General features: G+C 43.1%; 1 protein-coding gene across 3 annotated transcripts in view; it reads right to left on the reverse strand.

The window, feature by feature from the left end:
- The window catches only part of LOC140733538 (cytosolic purine 5'-nucleotidase-like), a 112,915-nt gene that overhangs the window by 52,202 nt on the left and 38,216 nt on the right, over positions 1-22,497 (reverse strand). For all 3 annotated transcript variants that reach the window (XM_073057017.1, XM_073057008.1, XM_073057002.1), the window contains exons 6-7: positions 16,657-16,714; positions 14,321-14,414 (exon numbers count right to left, since the gene is read on the reverse strand). In XM_073057017.1, the coding sequence (XP_072913118.1) occupies positions 14,321-14,414; positions 16,657-16,714 (152 nt within the window). The remainder of the gene's footprint in view (positions 1-14,320; positions 14,415-16,656; positions 16,715-22,497) is intronic.

The following is a 22,497-nucleotide window of genomic DNA, read 5'->3' on the forward strand; positions in this document are numbered from 1 at the left end:
AAGAGGGGTGAACTTATGGAAACATACAAGGCCCTTAGGCCTATCATAGGTTAGATATTGAGATGTTTCCAATTGCAGCAGAATTGGAAACAAAGGGACATGTTACAAGATCAGGGGGCAGGCATCTAAAACCAAAGTGAACAGGAACTTCTTTTCTCAGATGGTGGTGAATCCCTGGAATGTTCTACTCCATAGTGTTGTGGAAACTGGATCTTTGGGAATGCTTAAGGAGAAGATAAATGTATTTTTTCAAAATTCAGGAATTGATAATATGGGGACACTTCCAGAAAATAGCATCAATCCAGAAGAAGAGATGAGGCTTGGAGCAGGTCAGCCACAACCAGACTGCATACTGGGACATGCATAATGAGCCAAGTGGCCTATTCCTGCTCCTATTCTTTTCTTCTGCAGACTGTGTGATTACATGGATTAGGCGCATTTGTGTACTGAGAAATTGGTCACAGTGACTCCTGGCCCAGACAAACAAGGCCGAGGGGCAATGACAACACACACAAAATATTCGTGGAACACAGCAGGCCAGGCAGCATCTATAAGGAGAAGCACTGTCGATGTTTCAGACTGAGACCCTTCGTCAGGACTAACCGAAAGGAAAGATAGTAAGAGATTTGAAAGTAGTGGGGGGAGGGGGAAATGCGAAATGATAGGAGAAGACCGGAGGGGGTGGGATGAAGCTAAGAGCTGGAAAGGTGATTGGCGAAAGTGATACAGAGCTGGAGAAGGGAAAGGATCATGGGACGGAAAGCCTCAGGAGAAAGAAGGGGGGGGGGGAGCACCAGAGGGAGATGGAGAACAGGCAAACAACTAAATATGTCAGGGATGGGGTAAGAAGGGGAGGAGGGGCATTAACGGAAGTTAGAGAAGTCAATGTTCATGCCATCAGGTTGGAGGCTACCCGAGGGGTAATGATATGTTTTCTTCTTAATGAAGCCTTTTTACCTGGCTAAGCTGTCCTAAATCACTCACTACTTCTCTGATAAATCCTTTCCCTTTGAGCGGGCATCCATTGCTTCTCATTTATCCTTTATTATCTATTCCAAGTTTCACCACGAGATGTCCTCATTGTTGTTCCCTCTGCCCTGGTGCTGAGAGTACTATCATCAGCCGATTCTATCACCTGCATGAACATGCTCCTGGAACCACTCTTCTCTTCCTTCCCAAAAACATGGTCTCTCCTTCGATCCTGCATCCTCATTCCATCTCCATCCCCACCAAGAAGATCTTAAAGCCCTCCACTTCTTTCTGGAACAAACATTCAACCAGTTCCCCTCCGTCAACACTCTCATCTGCCTGGATGAATTTGTTCTTACCCTGAACAACCTCTCTCTCGATGCTCTTACTTCCTGTAAGTCAAAGGTATAGCCATTGACACTTGCATGGGCTCCAGCCTTACCAGTGTTTGCTGACTACGTGGAACAGTCCCTGTTCCAAACTACTCCTCAACTCTTTCTCTATTAGAACAATGACCATATTGGTGCTGCTTCCTGTACCTGTGCAGAACTTGTCAATTTTATCACCTTCACTACTAACTTCGCCATTCTCAAAGTTTCGAAGTACATTTATTATCAAAGAATGCAAACAGTGTACAACCCTGAGATTCGTCTTCCCGCCGTCGACTACGAAACAAAGAAACTCCATGGAACACATTGAAAGAAAACATCAAACATCCAACACATGAATAAAAGAACAAATCGCACAAACAAAAAAAGCGAGCAAGTAACACAAAGAATATCCAACATCAAACCGCGGAGGCAGGGGTGACAGCCATCAAATCAGTTCAGTTTAGCCCTGTATCGATGACTGCAGGCCTCAGCCACAGGGACAGTCCTGCGCCAAAGTGCCTCGGACAAATAGCAAAAAAAGAGTAACCAGAAACACATGGAACGTGAGCTGTGGAGACCTCCGAAAACAACAAGCCTACAGCCACAGAACTCATTCAGCACTGAGGGCGTTAAACATCAAACTGCGGACACCCCAAAAAGGAAACCCACAGCCACGAGCTGCAATCGGACCTTGCAGCGTGGGGCCCCAGACTCCTGTACCTTCGTCTGGCAGCGGTGAGGGGGAGACCAGTCAAACACAGGCAGACGGTGCCGAATACCTGCTCGCCGTCTGCTCGTTGTCAATCTTGCTTTAATTGTTGAGCAGTAACGGAGCTAGCCGTGGGTTCGTGTTCTGCCATTAGGAAACGATGGCCGCACACTCCGCTCTCTACCTTGTCGAATTCCCCAGGAGATAGCTGTTCGCTCACGCCACCTCAAATTCATTCGGACCACTTCCAACACTTATCTCCCTTTCCTGGATCTGTCTGTCCCCATCTCCGGAGAAAAAACTCTGCACTGGTATTTATTATAATCTACCAACTCCCTCCACTGCCTAAACTACACCCCTTTTTACCCTGTCGCTTCTAAGCATGCCATTTACTTTCTCCCACTTTCTCCATCTCTGCTGCATCTGCTCTCAGGATGCAACCTTCCATTCTAGGACATCTGAAATGTCCTTCTTTTTCAGCAAACATGTCTTCCCTTCTACTATGGTTGATGGAACTGTCTCTTGCATTTCCTGTTTCTCATTTTGCTCTCCACCTACCTCCCTTCAAACAGAGATACACATCCACCTTTGCCTCCCCAACAAGCACATCATTATTTCCACCCATTGCAGAGGTATCCCACCATTTGCCGTACTTCTCCACCCCCATCCCTCCCCACCTACTGTAAGGACCACTCTCTCGCTGGGCTATTTATCCCTCCTCACCACCCCTCCCTGACCCTGGCACCATTCCCCGCAACCACAGGAGGAGCAACACTCGCTCTTGCACCTCCTCTCACCACCATCCAGTGACTTAAACACGTGAGGCAAAGATCTAAGTTCACCTCGATCCTGGCATGGCCTCCTCTGCACTAGCAAACCAAGTGCACATTAGGCAACCGTTTTACAGAGCATCTTCATTTTATCCGCAACGGCCATTTCGATCTCCCAGTTGCATGACATTTCAACTCCCCCTCCCAGGTTGAATAAGTGGGTGAAAGCTTGGCAAATGGAGTTTATTGTGGAACAGCGCAATTTAAATTTATTTTTCATTGAAGTTTAAAGGTGGACTATTAACTAAACGGAGTAAGATTCAAATGAGCAGGTTTAGAAGTCTTGACTTGTAATACACTGAAAGAATTGATAGCGACCAATTAATTTCTGAACTGTGTAGTGGCAGATTATAAAATTACTAAAATTATATTCTAACAAGTGGCACTTTGCAGCACATTAGCCAACCTTTCTAGCCTAAAGGAGTCCCAGTGAATCAACCAACTCCAAGAAAAGCATTTTCACTTTGATCGTTCTCAGCGTGGTCATCCAACATATAACACAGGTTGAGCAATGTCTGATATACAATCAGATTTACTCACTTTCCATCATTTTCATGTAAGGTGCTTCATCTACTTAACATCACTTCCACCTTATTTTTTTCTTATTAGAGGTAGCGGGTGTACTCCACTGCCATTCTGTGTGGATTGACTATTGCATGTTCTTTTGTTCTTGCTTTGGGTCCTTCTCACCTTTTCTTGTTGAATATTATGAAAACAAATTATTCTTTTAATTGTTAATATTAATAAGAGTATTCAAGCCATGAGTCTGTTTTGAGTAGTTGATAGCATGCTGCATTAAACACTAAGATTTCTTGACCAAGCTTCATAGATTCATAAAATTATAAAGCATAGAAATAAGTTCTTCAACCATACCAACCAAGTTGTCTACCTGAGCTAGCCCAGCCTAAACGTTCTTTAAACATAGTAATTGCATCTGCTTTTGTCACTACCTCTGGCAGCTCATTCCACTTCCTCACTTAAGTCTGTGTAAAAAAAGTTACCGCTCAAGCCCATTCTCACCTTAAAATAATTCCTTCAGTCTCCTAACTCCTGGGAAATAATTTCTAGTCTCTCCTTATGACTCAAGCTTTAGGTTCTAGCAACATCCTTGTGAACCTTTCTGCATTCTGTCCGACATAATCAGAACTAAATCAGGTTTAATATCACTGTTATGTTATGAAATTTGTTGTTATATGGCAGCAATACATTGCAATACAAAATGATAAAAACTGTAAATTACAGTATGTGTATATATATATATACAGTTACATTAAATAAGCAGTGCAAAAAGAGAAAAACAAGTAGTGAGGTAGTGTTCATGGGTTCAATGTCTATTCTGAAACCTGATGGCACGTATAGTTGTAATACATCTTCCTTATAATCATGGCCCCGATCAATACGTCTTCCTTATAATCAGTGCCCTGATCAATACGTCTTCCTTATAATCAGTGCCCCGATCAATACGTCTTCCTTATAATCAGTGCCCCGATCAATACGTCTTCCTTATAATCATGGCCCCGATCAATACGTCTTCCTTATAATCATGGCCCCGATCAATACGTCTTCCTTATAATCAGTGCCCCAATCAATACGTCTTCCTTATAATCATAGCCCCGATCAATACGTCTTCCTTATAATCAGTGCCCCAATCAACACGTCTTCCTTATAATCAGTGCCCCGATCAATACGTCTTCCTTATAATCAGTGCCCCGATCAATACGTCTTCCTTATAATCATGGCCCCGATCAATACGTCTTCCTTATAATCAGTGCCCCGATCAATATGTCTTCCTTATAATCATGGCCCCGATCAATATGTCTTCCTTATAATCAGTGCCCCGATCAACACGTCTTCCTTATAATCATGGCCCTGATCAATACGTCTTCCTTATAATCAGTGCCCCGATCAATACGTCTTCCTTATAATCAGTGCCCCGATCAATACGTCTTCCTTATAATCATGGCCCTGATCAATACGTCTTCCTTAAAATCAGTGCCCTGATCAATACGTCTTCCTTATAATCAGTGCCCCGATCAATACGTCTTCCTTATAATCAGTGCCCCGATCAATACGTCTTCCTTATAATCATGGCCCCGATCAATACGTCTTCCTTATAATCAGTGCCCTGATCAATCAAGGCACGTATGCCATGCACCTTCTTCACCACCCTGTCTGATTGTGTCTCCACTTTCAGGGAACTATGTACCTGTACTCCAAGGCCTCGTTATAGGGATATTTACTCAATACAGTGAGTCCTTCACACAAAATAAAACAAAAAGGTAAACCCCAGAGACTCTGCAGATGCTGTCAATCTTGAGGAACTGCTGGAGGAACTCAGCAGTTCAGGCAGCATCTATAGAGAAGTCATGGACCAACCACAAAAAACCTAGCCTACATCCAAAAAGCAAAGAGGCCGAATTCCAAGCAGGCACATTGCTCCCTATTCTTCAATAGGTTCAACTTCCTTATTACTTACGGCCCAAGATCATAAAATCGATAAAACAGACACTCCCTCTCAACAGTTCGGAACATCTAGTGGGATTGAGAACCCTTCAACTACCATTCCCAGCTCTAGAGTGGTGGTACCCATCCGCTGAAACGTAGACTTGATAGTGTGCTGAGCCCAAGAGCAACATGGGGTAGACATGGGGTAATGGTCCTTCAAGACCCCCCGATTCTGTTCACTCGGAGGTGCTCAACTGGGGGCATGTTTTGAACCTGGTTGGGCATCAAGGGGTGGCTCGCACTCTAGAGTTTGTCTGGTGGCTAGGCATGACTAAAGATGTCCAGGAGTATGTCTTGGGGTGTGAAATAAAGAACCCCAAGCACAGCCTCAAGGTCTGCTTCAGCCTCTCCCCATTCCTACTTGCCCGTGATCCCACACTTCCATGCACTTTGTCACTGGTCTTCCGGCATCTTAGGATAATACAGTTAACATGGTGGTCGTAGACTGATTCTCCAAGGCCTGCTGTTTTGTACCCCTTCCCAAACAGTCATTGGCTTCAGAGAGTGCCAAGCTCATGTTACAGCACGTCTTCAGGATTCACGGTTTCCCTGAGACATTTTATCCGATCGCAGACTCCAGTTTTGCTATAGGTTTTGCAAAGTGTTTTACAAGCTCGTTGGGGCCTCTGCCAGTCTGTCGTCTGGGTTCCATCTGCAGACCAGTGGGAAAATGGACGTTTAGCATCAGAGAACCCTACCACCTGGAATGACAACCTGGTGGTACCTGTTGTGGAGCTTGTGCACAACACATTTCAATAATAGTCTATTGGGATGTGCCCTTTCGAATGCCAACGTGGGTACCATCCTCTGCTGTTCCCAGAACAAGAAAAGGAGTTGGGTTTCCATTAGTGGACCAACTGGTCCAGAGATGCTGCCAGAAATGGGTTAAGACAATAAAGATGCTGTTTGCCAATTTGTAGCAACAAGAAGACCAGGTCAACTGCTGGAGAAGACAGGGAGCAGCACTTCTTACTGGTCAGCGGGTCTGGCTCTCAGCTAGAGATCTCCCCATGCGGGTTGTATCCAGAATATTGGACCCTCGTTACATTGGTCCATTCAAAGTCCTGTGACATGTCAACCCAGTTACTTGTCGTCACCAACTCCCAAACACCTTGTGGATTCAACCCACACTGCACATATCTCTCCTCAAGGCCTTGAGTGCCAGCTCCTCTGCCTCCCAGGATTGTTGACGGACAACCTGCCTATCCAGTCCAGTGACTTTCAGACACTTGCATGGTTCAGGGCAAAAGGTGGTAACCTCAAGGATTGGAAGGGATATGGCCCAGAAGAAAGAAGCTATTTTCCTTCACGGGACCTCCTGGACCCTACCTTGAGAGAGGACTTTCACCAGCACCCAGGGCTGAAATGGCTAACACGAGGGGGCATAATTTTAAGGTGCTTGGAAGTAGATACAGAGGGGATGTCAGGGGCAAGTTTTTCACACAGAGAGTGGTGGGTGTGTGGAATGCACTGCCAGCGACGGTGGTGGAAGCGAATACAATAGGATCTTTTAAGAGCCTCAGATAGGTACATGGAGCTTAGAAAGGTAGAGGGCCATGTGGGAGGGAAATTCTAGGCAGTTTCTAGAGTAGGTTACATGGTTGGCACAACATTGTGGACCGAAGGCCTGTAATGTGCTGTAGGTTTCTATGTCCTAAGTGCCATCCTATCAGGGGCCGTCAGTAGCCAGCTGTGGGGGAGGGGGTTGGTTGTGACATGGTCCCAGCTGAAAAACAGCAGGCATCCAAGGTTCGGAACCCCCATTCCCCAGAGTATGGTTAGCTGCTGCTGTTCCTTTAAGACTGCCAATTATTGCACACCACGTTATTTCATGGAAAGTCTGGACTTAAAGGTCATGTGCTCAATCGCAGGAGTTCTATTTCTAGTACTACTGTTCGTGATTTTGCCTTTAGAGTTTGTTTTTATTTATTCCAAGCCTGAGTCTGAGTTAATTCTAGGCCTTACTCTGCACTTGGCTTCAGCACCATCCATAGCTCTCTGGTTACAAGAGAGGAATAAACAGTTGACTTTCCTCAGCTCAATTTATTCCTCTCCACAGATGGCATCTGACCTGCTGAGTTCCTCCAGCACTTTGTGCATGTTCCTATACAAAAACAGCAGCCTGGAATGGGAATTAGACAAAATCTTCAGCATCTGCCAGTGATACTGCAGTAGTTACTATGCTCACAGAAGCTGCAGGTTGAAGAACAGCTTTGCTTTCTTCACAGGAAATGGTGGCTGATCCTCAGATACATTTTAAAGGATTCTCTTAGGTCTATCATGTCGATTGTTTGTCTTTAGGTTGTTTTTAAACTGTGTTTTTCAATACCGCAGCTGGATTCTGCCGTTAATTTACCATGAACATTCAGGCATTCCTTAATGTTATGGAAAGAATGTGAGCAAGCTCATTATTGTACGCGTCCACAACTGCATGCTATGAGAAAATATATTTATTAGCTTATGAATTCCAATGATAGAGAGTACAGGAAATAAACAGGGACGTGGGATTCATCAGCATTTATCAACCATCCCTATTCCCTACTGAGAAGATAATGGTGAGCCATCTTCATGAGCCACTGGCTTCTTTCTGGTGAAGGAACCTTTAAAGCATCAGTTGTGATGGAGCTTGCTGGGCTGCTTCTGTTGAGGTCTGTTCATTTGGGCTATGGAAGAATTTAGATGGCATGCTCACTTTCCCTGTTATGGGCTGTGCACAGTGGGAGGGGGGAGCTGTGTACTGTGAGGTTAAAAGGTGGCAGCCCTCGTGTTGGACGGAGATGTTGAAAGTGAAGTTTGTTTAAACGAAAGAAAAACTTGTCTCTGTTGTTTGGGCGTTAACAGTGGTACCAGAGGATGGTTTCCTGTTATAGGATCCCATCAGAACTTGACGGGAACAAGCCTTATGAAAGCTGAGAAAATGAAACTGGAATATGGACTCATGTTACAGAGCTCAAAAAGAACAAACAAGCCTCTGAGGTTGTGCTGTCGCTTTTGGGTAGAGCAAGAGAGTCCACGATGGGAATTTTGGTGGAAGACTTGAACAAAGATGACGGTATGAATACGCTAATAAATACACTGGACTCTATTTTTTTGAAGGAAGAAAGGATTGGATTTATGAGGCATATTCAGACTTCAACAAAATTTACAGAGGCAATTCTAAAAATATGATTATATTATTGATTTTGAACAAAGTACAGTCGTTTGCACAAATACAAAATGGAGCTTCCTGACACAGTATTAGCCTTTAAGTTGCTGGATACTGCACGTCCAGATATAAAGGACAGACAGCTAGCGTTAACTGCATCTGCAGAACTTATATTTGCATCTATGAAATCACCACTGAAGAGGATTTTTGGAGCAAAGGCCTCTAAGACAACAGTCGGAATTAGTTTAAGTCAGGAACGGCACACTTCACTGAGCAGAAACAAGAGTATAGCAGCCATAGATCCCAGAGGGACCAGACCAGGGTACCATTACCTGGCACAAATCCAATAAACAAGTATGGCAGGAGATCAAAATGTGCAGAATGTCAAAGTATTTACAACTGGGAAGAAACTGTCCACCCAGAACTGAACAAGTTAGGCTAATTGAAGAAAATAACAAATCTGAAGATGTAGAAGAGTGCCATATCACGTTGTTTGCAAATAATCACTTACTAATGCAGAGACATCTGAGGCAGAGATTTTGTTGATAGCATCTCTAGGATCAGCATGCACACACACAGTGTGGGGAGAAAAATGGCTTGAAAGCTACGTGAGTGAACTAAACCAGAATGAATTGCATAAAGTGGTGAACACAGATACACCCAGTTACAAAGCATTCGAAGTTGGAAATGGAAAAATTCTACATTTCTACCAAAAGAGTGAAAATTCCCACAAAAGTAAGGCAGACAAAATGTTACATCAAAACAGAGGTGGTGTCTTCCTGTTCCTCCTCCCTCTCTCACCCTTCCTCTCTCCCCCCACTCTCATCTCGTCCCCTCTCTCACTCCCCCTCCCCCCTCTTCCCCTGTACTTCTCTCCCCCTCAATCTTCCCTCTCCCCATCCCTTTCCCCCTCCCCTCCCCCACCCATCACTCATAATCCCTCCATCATTCCATGAAAAAAAGAGGGGGAAAAAAAACAGAGGTGGCATCAACGAGCATTCTATTACTCTCGAGTAAAATTGCCCTAAAGAAAGCCGGGACAGTACTAGATGGAGAATGAGCAAGCAACGATGTTTCTATAAACAGTGTCTCTTGAGCTCACCAGCTCAGAACACTATTGTGTGAACATTCCAGATAAAATCAATGCTGTGAGAATAAGGCACTAAATGTCACAGAGAACATGACCCCAGATGAGAAATTGTCAACCTTCACTAGCAGTGTGGACACACTTCGATTAATGGATTTCAGAAACTGCTCAGGAGTTCAGCAAACAAAGATGATGACTAATTTTCCATCGAAAGAAGATAGTTGACAGTTGTGAAACTGCCAAAAGTTTGGAAAGCCCAAACCCAAGCCTGCAGTTGGTCTGCCACTAGTGTCTGAATAGACTGAAACAGTAACCGTAGACCAGCATGAACTGGAGCAAGGAGGGTGGTACCTCCACATCATTGAGTTCACACGTTTCAGTGTCAATAGCATTGTTAATACAAAGAAACCCTCAGAGATGGTTAAAAGCCTTCATCCATTCCTGGATAAGTGTGCACAGCCCACCTTGGAAAGTATTCAGAGTTAATAGTGGCAAATTTAATAATGACGAATTCAGAGAAATGGCAGAGAACTTTAACGTTGAAACGAGACAACAGCTGCATACAGTCCTTGAATTAATGGACTTCGGGAGTAACCTAATCAAACGCTTACTGAAATAATTCTGAAGGCGAAGAAAAGCAATGGCTGTGATTGGAACACAGCCCTGGCCTGGGCTCTTATGGTGAAGGATACCATGCACAATGTACATGGTAATAACCCTTATCCAAACCCTCCCTTTGACAGGCTTCCTGCTCTAGAGGGCACCACAAGGAGTGAACGGGTTGGGAAACGTGGCGGCACTGCGTGCATCAAGGATGGCTCTCACTGAAGCTGAGTGTTCAGAGAGAATTCGACGAGCACCAAGGGCACAGCTCCATCCTACAGATGGAAAGTATGGGGCGGGACAAAAAAGCAGACCGTACAGAATGGAAAGATCCTGGAGTTGTCATTGGTCAGGGTGGAGCTATGGTATTTGAGAGACATGGAGGTACATATATGAGAGAGCATCATTCCAGACTATGCAAAGCACAAAATGAAGACCATCAGGACACCAGAGCACAAAAAAATAAAAGAGCTTACCTGATACACTGTCATATAACACAGATAGATGAGGAGAGTTCAGCTGAGGACTCAAGAGTGGTGCAGACTGTGCTGAAGAGAGTGCAGTTAAGGATTTAACGGACTTGCCTGAATGGAAATCAGCACAAGTGCAAAGACAACACGGAAGTTTTAGTTTTAAAAAGGGGCAAACTGTGAGATTTGTAGACCAAGACACTTTGTATCTCATACAAAGCTGAGGTCTTAGGACAAGCAGACAAAGCCACAGGGAGAAACAAAAGTTGGTGCAACTTGAATTACCTAGAACCAGTCACGGTCACTGGCACCGCAGGGTCAGCCGACATGTCATGTGTAGACAGACTTCATTTCGAAACAAGTATGGATCGGGCTGGACCATCTGAGAAATGTCAAGGTGAAGATATCCTAGTAACTAAAGAGGTATGGTTTGAATCTGCAGAACAGGATGAAAACAGTAGTTGGAGAAATAATGGTGAGTTTGAGGAAGCTAGAGACATTGGCCAAAAGACAGTGTGCAAGATGTGTGTGTCACCCTGAAAGAAACCCCGACAGGTATTACACCAAAAGCACGCCTGGTGGCTAGAGGTTTTGAGGAAATGAACACAAAAGAACTCCAAAACAACTCACCAACACGTGCATCAGAGTCTCTTCAACAACCTCTCCCAGTGATATGTCAAATGCATTGACAACCCCATTTCATGGACATAAAATCTGCATTCTTGCAGGGAATGGAGCTGTCACGTGACATTTACATTCAATCTCTGCCTGAAGCCAGAGGTGAAGGGATGCTGTGGAAATTCAAAAAGTGTGTGTATGGTCTAGCAAAAGCCTTTCCAGCCGGGAGAGAGGAACGTGACAGATTCTGCTACGTAGGGATAGATTCCCTTGCTATTGATGGAACCATACAACTGCACCAAGAAAGCTACGTCAGGAGTCTTCAGACAATTCACATTGAATCTGCACGTGCCCTACAGCGGGATGCACCCCTCAGAGAAGCTGAAGCTGAGCGACTCAGGTCAAAGACAGGTCAGATCCTATGGGTGGCAAGACAGGGCAGACCTGACATCATGTTGGATGCCTGCAGCTTGGCATCCAGCATAAGGAAATGCCACAGTTCAAATTTTACACGAGACAAACAAGATAGTGTGCAAGATTCAATCTGAAAAAGTAGTCTTAAGTTTCAACGGCTTGGAAAAGGTAGATCACTGAGGCTTGTTGTCTTCAGTGATGCCTCACTTGGAAATCTTCCTGATGGGGGTGGGGTGGGGTTCAAGGGGTCGTTTTATTGTACTGATGCGAGAAGAGAGAAGATTCTCATCTCTCTGCTGGCAATCAAAAAGGATCCAAAGAGTTGTACGAAGTAGCTGGCACAAAAAATCCCTTGCAATGTCTGAAGGTACGGACAATGCTGTTTATCTGGCCACACTCTATTCTGAGCTCGTCCATGCTGACCCAAAGAAGGACAGTCTACAAATAACTTGTGTCACAGACTACTGTACTCTTGGGTTGATGCCATCAAATCCACCAAGTCATTTACAGAGAAGAGACTGTGTTAGAGATAAGCAGCATTGAAGAACTTGTCAAAGCACAGAGAATTCATCATGTGCTATGGTCAACTACAAAGGAACAACTAGCTGACTCTCTCAAAAAGAAGGGAGCTCCAGCTCTTGTGCTCTTGGCCCTCCTTTGAAGGCATTTGGTACCTTAAGAACTGTATCAACATCAAGGGTTAGAACTGATTCTCATATCATAATGGACACTTGAATTGTCTTAAATGTTTTTATTTTTTGATGTACATAAAGAAGGATGGGGGTTGTTGAGTTCTGTTCACTTGTGCTAAGTGAGTATTTGGTAGGCATGTGCACTTTCCCTGTTCTGTTAGGGGCAGGCGCGATTGGGAGGGGCGGGAACGGTGTACTGTGGGGTTAAAAGGTGGCGGCCCTCATGTACTGAATGGAGACTTTGAAAGTAAAGTTGTTTAAACGAAAGCAAAACTTGTTGTTCGTGTGTTAACAATTTTAGGAGACATTTCAGATTCAGTCACATTAGTGTAGGACTGGAGTGACATTTAGGTAAGGACAGCCGATTTCCTCTCCTCAAGGGCTTCAAATAGTGGCTTTGTGATCATGCCAACTCCTTGCAGAGTCATTGATTGACGGATATGTACACTACAGGAACACGCCCTTCAGCCCAACTCATCTGTGCTGACCAAGCTACTGAACACCCGTCCTACTTGCCTACATTTGACCCATATCCTTGAAAGCTTTCCTATCCACGTAGCTGTCCACATTCTTCATAGTTGTGCTCACTTCTACCACTTCCTCACTCAGCTCATTCCACACACCCACCACCCTTGGTGAGATAAAGTGAATGCTCAGGTCCCCTTTAAATCTTTCGTCTCTCATTGTAAGTTTATGCCCTCTCTTAATGTCTGCTACTTTGTATTACTCTCTGGCTATCCTTATCCATCTCCTCATGATTTTATAAATCGCTAAACAGTCACTCTTCAGCCTCCTATGCCACTGGGGCAGAAAGTCCCACTCTATCCCGCCAACCTTATAAACCAGGCCTTCGGGTGCCAGTAACACTCTCATTAATCGTTTTTGCACCCTCTCCCACTTAATGATATCCTTCCTATAGAAAGGCGGCCAGGCCTGTGCACACCGTTCAAAACTGTTCAGAGCAATTACCAGCTTTTTCCCTTAGTTTCTCAAGTGCCCATTCAATACTTGTTTCAAAATCATAAATGGCTTTGCCTCTACTCTTATTGGCATTGTATTCCATATCTCTATTTATATAAGAGTAGAAAATAATTCCAAAGATAAAAATTATCAAATAGAAACATAAAAAACCTACAGCACAATACAGGCCCTTCGGCCCATGATGCTGTGCTGAACGTGTACTTAATTTAGGAATTACCTAAGGTTAACCATAGCCCTCTATTTTTCCTAGCTCCACGTACCTATCCAGCAGTCTCTTAAAAGACCCTATTGTATGTTAGAAATATGTTATCTCTTTAAACACTGTTAATATCTTTTACAAAGTTAGTAAAATAATGCACTGACGTGCAACCATTTCACAAATGGAGACATGCTGGATGTGTATCCAGATCTTTGGCTGAGCAGTTACAGAATAGTGCTGGACTTAGCAGTGAGCACGAGGTCAGACATGGCCACAGCCAGCTACAGTGAGTAGGCACAGGTGTGTAGCCAGTAACTCTTAACAGTATTGATAGCTAATTATTAGAAGGATCCAGTCTGTTGTTGTTTGTTAGTAAAAAGCAGGGCAAGAAATGAGTGGACAGATAGAGGCAGACAGCAAGAGATACTGTAAACAGATGGATTTTCAGAGACAAGGAACAGACAGAGGGTGAAAATCATAGCTAATATAATAGAAAAAGAGTAATGGCAATAGAAAGGGGCAGAAAAAGAGAGACATCAGCGATATTGTGTGTTGACAACTTCAAAATCCCAACAGCATTTACAACTAGGGTTCATCACCTTGGTATGGTATTACAATCTTGTTAGTGGCACTGGTCCAAATATGCACCATTTGTGCAGGATTAATAAAATTGGTATTGCAACAGCAAGATTAAGTGTAAAGGACTATGATGAAGGAGAAATCCTACGGAATCATGCACGAAATCCATTGTATCTCGCACATCCTGGAACATATTCCGGTATGACATGAAGAGGTCACCGCTTCTAAAGCCTGCTTGACAGCTACGAGAGAACAAGAGGAAAATGTATCATTAATGTCATACTTGTAAATCAAGGCATTTTATCAGTGACCATCCTTTAAAAAGCCTGCAAGATATTCCAGAGCAATCTCAACAACAAAAACTTGCATATACTTGTCCCGTATTACAGAAAGTTTTTCCAGTGGACTGTTAGTGCAAGGACAGCCCAGAGCAGAGGAAGAGGGGGATTTAAGAAGTGATCAAAAGTAATTAAGGAAGTTTCTGAAGAGTCAGAATCAGAATAGGGTTTAATATCATTGACACAGGTCATGAAATTTGTTGTTCAATGCAATACATAAAAATACTATAAACCACAATAAGAAATATATATTAATTTTTTAAATTAAATAAATATTAAGAGTATTAATAGGTGCATAAGATGGAGCAAAGGATCTGGGTTAGAGAACCTAAATATTATTTGTATGGACGAATGTTAGACCACTGATGTTGGATGGTGGGGAATTGGGAATATAGACTACAGCTGAAGAGCAGAAGCTGAGAATTAGGCTGCAGGAAATCCCAGAACAAAGAAGGAGGAAGGTTTTGGAGGGACTCCTGGACTCAGAGAAGAATTCTGAAGCCACACTTAGCTGAAGGAATGCATAACAGTCCAAGAGGAAGTTGTGAAAATTACCTACTGGACAAAATGAAGAATTCTGGGTGAATCAAACTTTACACTGAACATAACACAAGGGACTGGTCTCATGGTGACAAGATCTGAATTAGAATGAAAGGGAGCTCTGCTAGGTGGACATAAATGCTGGCTGACTTAGTGCTGGATTGGTTTAAAGTCTGGTTCATTGAATAATAAGCATGATTGTTATTGGTGTAAACCCTTATAGGCATAGGAAAAGGGAGACAGATTGAGTGGTGAGGGCATGAACTGAGGCCAACCTTCAATGGCTAAAAGTTCTGTTTTATTTCATACAGGTGTGTGGTGAACTAGATATACCTGTCTGACTGCTCCTGTGGCTCCTCCCACAGACCCTGCTGACTGCTCCTGTGGCTCCTCCCACAGACCCCTGTATAAAGGCGACTGTGGGCTGCTGCTCTCCCTCATTTTCCCCAGGATGTAGTGCTGTTTATTCTTCCAGTCAATAAAAGCCGATACCTCGCTTCCTAAGTCTCAGCGTGAGTTATTGATGGTGCATCAAGGTGTCAGGATGTGGTGTTGCTAGTAAACAATTATTGCCCACCACTCTGTCTTACCCATTGGGCAAGAGGAGAAGATTTGAATATGTTCTGGACTTTGGCCAATAATTTTCTCCTCACTGTCAAAGGTGTGCCCTCTTCATGTCATGTTCCAGGCCTTGAGGTGTCAGGAGGTGAGTCACTCTCTGCAGGATATCCAGCCTGATCAGCTCTCACTGTATTTGTGTCTCGTTGAGTTTTCGGCCAATGGTGATCATTAGGAGGTTGCTCCTAGAAGACCTGTGATGGAATTACTACTGAGTGTTGAGGGTGGTCAGGCTCTCACCTAGCATGTCTGAGGCACAAATTGTCACTATCAACTCATGCTGGAATTTTGTTTCGGTCTTACTGCAAACAGTGAATTGATCTTTGGACAATAACCAGCGAATGTTCCAGCTTCTAACCTTATGACGAAGGGAAGGCTATTGGTGAAGCAGCTGACACTGGCATTGGGCATGCAATGAGAAACACAGAGTCCAAATTGAGATGAGAGATTGAACTGAAAAAGAGGTTTGAGGTTTAACAATCCACGAATTAAAATTGGTTTTCATGCATCTGGGTACTGCACGGAGAAAGTTGAGAGACAGGATGCAATTTAGTGAAAGAACATTTTTGATCCCATAATTAGTATCTCTACCTTTGGTCACAAACAAGAGAAAATTTGCAGATGCTGGAAATCCAAGCGACACACACAAAATGCTGGAGGAACTCAGCAGGCCAGGCAGCATTTATAGAAAAAAGTGCAGCCGGTGTTTCGGGCCGAGGCCCTTCAGCAGGACTACCTTTGGTTCTGTCACTTGGTTTGGGTGCACAACAATTCCAAGGGCATCTCAACCCTTGATCAAGGATGATAACAGGTAACATGAGGCAAACCTGATCATCTCTCAGGACTGGGGCATGACAAACTGTTATATTTCAATGGCCATAAAACCTCAGAGATTATTACAAACAAATAAAAGAGTGTATGTTTTTTTGAGGGCAGGTTTAAGCAATAAAATAGAAAAGACTATCTGGGGGGTTATATAGATTCATACCTGCTGTATTCTGAGCAATTGATGAAGAAATCCACTAGACAGGCATAGAGGTAGGTTTCTGCAAAGAAATAATGGATGTTTAGATCAATGTACCAGATCCAGATTTCAATCAACTTCCTGCTGCAGATCCATGCAGTAACACCTTCATCAAGCAATTATTCTAACTGCAGCAACATGCTCTCCACATTAATACAGACGATTTTCAATGCCACTGATACACTGTCCATCCTGGCTCTGTGGATAAGATTGTGATTTCCATTCATAGTTGCTACAAGGAAAATGACTAACCTAGTCCACATACGCTCAGCGCCTCAGGCTTGGTCTGCGAACTGGCAAGTGCAGAAGAAGTACACTGGCTTGAAAAAGTATTCAGCCCCCACCACTACTTTCACATTTTACTGTCTCATTATCTAAATTTAAAATACATTGAAGAAGGAGTTTTTGGAGCTGATCTACAAAACATGCTGCATCATGTCAAATCAAAAGATAAATTACAAAACCTGTCAACAATCTACAAAAAAATTAAAAACCAAAATTGTGTGTATGAAAGAGTTTTCATCAGCTTTGTAATTATAATGCTAACTTTCCTCAGGTGCAATACTGCCTTATTTGTTGATGAAGAAAATTGAATATTTTCAATGAATTCATAAGAATAAATACCCCCTCTCCCTATAAGCTCCAACTGTATGGTAGGTTTTCAACAGACCAAACCAAAATGAAAATAAAAGAGCTTTCAAGACAAGTCAGGGAAATGACAATAGGGAAGCTCAGATCTGGATAATTCCAAAGGCACTTGGCGCTCAGTGCAGTCCAAAAAGTGGAAAAAGTACAGAACACTGCCCAAGTCAGGCTGTCCCCTCTAAACATAGTCGCTAAAGAGGAACGGCACTAGTAAGGGAGGTTACAGTCACCAACAGTCACTCTGCCTGAGCTGCAGAAGTCAGTGGCTGTAACTGGAGATGAAGTTCATGGCTCCACAGTCTCTAAGGCCTTGCACAAAAAGGGTTTTTATGGAAGAGTGGCGAGGAAGAAGCCCTGTCTAAAAAAAAATCAGTATTTCCTTGCCCTTGCCTGTAAAGACTTTGCAAAGTGTCACTTAAAAGATACTGCAAAGATGTGAAATAATGTCTTGTGGTCAAATGAGACTAAAGTGCAGCTTTTTGGCCTCAACACTAAGCAGTACATGTAGTGTAAATTTAATTTAAAAATAATCTCAGTATTAGCAGGGCAGCCAAGTAACACCATCCCTACTGAAAAGTATGGTGGAGGTGGCATCATACTATATAGATACTTTTTAGCAGCAGGGCCTGGAAATCTGGTCAGGATTGATGGTAAGATGAATACTGCTAAGTACAGAGAGATCCTGGATAAAAACCTTCTAGCCTCTGCCAGAAAGTTTAAACTGGGGAAGAAGTTCGTCTTTCAGCAGGGCAACAACCCAAAGCACACTGCCAAAGCAACCATGGAATATCTTCATATGAAGAAAATTGATGTCCTTGAGTGGCCCAGTCAGTCCTGATGTTAACCTGATATCTGGAAAGACCTCACGTTTGCTATCCACCACCACTCCCCAACTAACCTGGCACAGCTTGAGCAATTTTGCAAGGAGGAATGGGAAAATCTTGCTCCGTCATGTTGTGCAAAGCAAATAGAGACTTATCCAAAAAGACCCCTGGCTGTAATAGCTGCGAGAAGTGGTTCAACTAAGTACTGAACAGAGGGAGAAGAATACTTTTGGACTGCTGACATTTCAGTTTTTGAATTTTTAGTTTTTCACGCTTTACAATATTCCCTGTTCTCTGGGCTCTACTGTGAAAAAATGATCATGTGAATCAAAAATAAAATTCACAGTTAAATTGGTCAAAATCTCTGGTTGTAATACTCATTCACATGAACAAAGGGTTGGGAGCCGAATTTTTCCAAGGCACTGTATTTATATGACATGAAAGAGAGAAAACTATGATGGGAGATTAAAGAGAATTCTTAGAGGAAAAGGATGACTTTAATACCAACCATGCGCCATATGCACTGGTGCAGCCGCAGACGCTCACTGATCTACCTTTCTCCTGGCATTGTTTTTTAATACAACAAAACCATTAAAATCTTTTTATCCCCCATCTCTCTTGAAGGTGTTAACTAATGCTGACATATTGCTCAGATAAGAAGAATATTTTTGTAATTTACATGTGTGTGCAATGCAGCAAGTGCCAGTTTGCGCTTCAAGCTCTTCAGCCATAATGGAGTAAGCCCCTCAGCCTATTTTGCCTACTCGTGGAAAGAGAGCTTGTGACTTAATGTTAGCTTCCGGTACCAGAAAACTTTAAATGCTTTGAATATACAACAAACGCTCGCCAAACGTGATGCGCATTACTAACTTTTCAAGCAAATAGCTATACAAGATAGAAGCAGGAGCAGGCTTATTGTCAGCAGAGAATTTGAGGGGGGCTGGGGTTTGAAAAAGAGAGGAAGCGGTAGGCAGGATAGGAGACTGAAACAAGAGTGAGGAGGAGAGCAAAATAAGTCCTCGGAAAGAGGAGATGGGGTTGGAGGTAATAAGGAAATGCAGCCAAGGTGAGGACTTCTGGAGCCCTACTACCCTCAGGATGAAAAACAACTATCTCATGATCCCTCTGGTCTTTCTACCAATTATTTTAAATGTATGCTCCGTAGTTTTTGACACCACGGTCAAAAGAAATATACGCCTTATATATGCCAATTTGTGATTTTATACATCCGAATAAAGCTATCCCTCAGCCTTCTCTGGCCAAAAAAAAAACAGCTTGTCCAATTTAATCTGTGGCTATGTTTTTCCAGTCCAGGCAATAACCTCGTATATCTCCTCTGTAACCTCTCCAGTGAAATAATGTGGTGACCAGAACAGCAGTCGAACTGTGGACTCACCACGAAGCCCAACACCCACAGAGTGAACGTTTGTGTGTGTAAACAATCAGACTAGTAAGTATGTCCAAAGACTTTCTGTGTGTCATGATATTCACCTTCATTTCTTTTGTTTTAAGCTGTATCATGACCTGATGCCCTTTGATTTAGTGTTCATTTCTGATCAGTAAAAGCCATTAAGAATTGTTTAAGTTTACATCATTGTGTGAGTTTTATTTTATCAATCCTGGATTCTATCCTCAGGTTTGGCCTGGTGAGACCAGTACATGTTGAGTGGATGGAGTACTGTATCATCCTTTGTAACGGATGATAGTAAAGGGAACACTTGTCTGCTCTAGGTAAAAGTAACAAGTAACTCTCGCACTGTCTACATACAACCGTAGACCTTTCGGCCCATAATATTGTGCCTTCCATTGAACCTACACCAAGATCAATCTAAGCCTTCCCTCCCACATAGCCCTGTTTTTCTTTCATCTACGTGCCTATCTAAGAGTCTCTTAAATGCCCTGAATGGATCTGCTACTACCACCAGCATGTTCCATACATCAACTACTTTCTGCGTAAAAAACCTCCCTCTGACATCCCCATATACTTTCCTCCAAACACCTTTAAGTTATGCCACCTAGCCGTTTCTGCCCCAGGAAAAGGTCTCTGGCTGCCCATTCTGCCTATGCCTTTTATCACCTCTTTCGAGTCACCTCTCATCCTTCTTTTCTCCAAAGAGACACGTTCCAGCTTGCTCAACCTATCCACACCAGATGTGCTCTCAAATCCAGGCAGCATCCTGGCAAATCTCCTCTGTGCCCTCTCTAAAGCTTTCATAGCCTTCCTATAATGAGGCTACCAGAACTGAACACAATATTTCAAGTGTGGTCCAACCGGAGTTTTATTAAGTTGTAAGATTACCTTGCAACTCTTGAAACACAATCCCCCAATTAATGAAAGCCAACACACCATAATCCTTCTCAAGCACCTATTAACTTGCGCTGTGATTTTGAAGACCTGAGGTGTGAACCTCAACTTTTCTCTGTTCCACCACACTGTTAAGAATCTTTCCATTAACCCTGTATTCTGCCCTCAAGCTTGAACTTCCAAACTCCATCTGCCACTTCTCAACCCAGCACTGCATCCTATCAATGTCCCGTTGATACACAATCCACAATACCACTAACCTTCGTGCCATCTGGAAACTTACTAACCCACCCTTCCACTTACTCATTCGAGTCCTTTATAAAAATCACAAAGAGCAGATCCCGCAGAACACAACTGGACACCGACCTCCAAGTTGAATGTGCTCCATCTGCTACCAGCCTCTACCTTCTGTGGGAAAGCCAGTCCTGAATCCATGCAGCCAAATTTCCCTGGATCCCATGCTCCTGACTTTCTGAATGAACCTACCTTGTCAAATGCCTTATTAAGATTTATATACATCACATCCACTGCTCTGCCTTAATCATTGTGCTTTGTCACATAAAGAATTCAATCAGGCTCGTGAGGCATGACCTGCCCCTCACAAACCCCATATTGAATATTGAATCAGACAACGCTTCTCCAAATGCTCATAAATCCTGCCTCTAAGAATCCTCTGCAATAGTTTTCCCAATACTGATTAAGACTTACTGGTTTATAAACCCCAGGTTTATCCCTATTATCTTTCTTGAACAGAGGAATTTTCCATCTTCCAGTCATCTGGTATTACTCCTATGGCCAGTGAGAATGCAAAGATCATTGCCAAAGGCATCACAATCTCTTCTCTCACTTCTCATAGTAACCTGGGGTATATCATAGCCCCAGGACCTTATCTACCCTAATGTTTTTTCAAAAGTTCCAGCATTTTCTTTTTCTGTAGTGAGGTGACCAGAAGTGAGCACAGTACTCCAAGTGGGGTCTGACCAGGGTCCTATATAGCTGTAAAATTATCTCTCAGCTCTTGAACTCAATCCCACGGTTGATGAATGCCAACACACTGCATGGCTTCTTAACCACAGAGTCAACCTGCGCAGCAGCTTTGAGTGTCCTATGGACTCGGACCCCAAGATCCCTCTGAACTTTGGCAAGTTCCCTCTCACTGGTGAATACTGAAGCGAAGTTTGAAGAGGAGGAATAGATTTCTCAGGTGGTCTGATGGAAAAATAATCCCCCGAACAACACTTATAGTCATGTTAATGATCACTTCTGTCATTGGAGTTTGCACATATACAGTATGTCCCACATAAACTGGTTGCCACATATCCCAGAGCTACACTTCAACAGAATGTGGCTGAGATGCTTTGGGACGATTTAACATTTTGGAGAGCCTGATGCAAATCTAGATCTTCTTTTCTAAATGCTATCTGCAGTTATTTTTAAAATGCAGAATTTTAGGAATTGAAGTATTGCACTATAAAAGTTTTTTTTTGATTAAAGGGAACTAGTTGTGACTCAGTGACTGTGCCCTTAACGTGGCCTCAAAAGGACACCTTCAAATGAGGAAAATTAAATTGTGCTTTGTTTTATTCTTTATTAATAAAAATAAATGAAAAACATCCTAAATATTGAAACTGCTGGGAAGATCCAGCAGGTCAGAAAGTACTTATGCAATGGAAAACAGAGATTTTATTTTTGGTGATCTTTCTCAGAGATCTTTCATCAGAATTGGAAAAATAAGAAAACGGGCTATTTCTTCAAGAAACGAAAAGCCAAAGGAAACCAATGCATTAGGCAACATCCGTGGAGGTAAGTGGATAGTAAATGTTTCAGATCGAGACACTGATCAGGACTGATTGTAGAAGGGAGATAGCCCATATAAAGCAATGAGGGAAGGATGAGACAGGGACTGGTGAGCAGCAGTACGGAGAGATGGAACCACGTGGGGCAGATGGAAGGGATGGAGGTAAAGGCTAGTGGGTAAGTACTCAAGACAATATAGTGTCGAAAGAGAAAAAAAAGGGCGCAGATGGAACC

The sequence above is a fragment of the Hemitrygon akajei genome, chromosome 1 (assembly GCF_048418815.1).
Source record: "Hemitrygon akajei chromosome 1, sHemAka1.3, whole genome shotgun sequence".
NCBI classification, from domain to species: Eukaryota; Metazoa; Chordata; class Chondrichthyes; order Myliobatiformes; family Dasyatidae; genus Hemitrygon; species Hemitrygon akajei.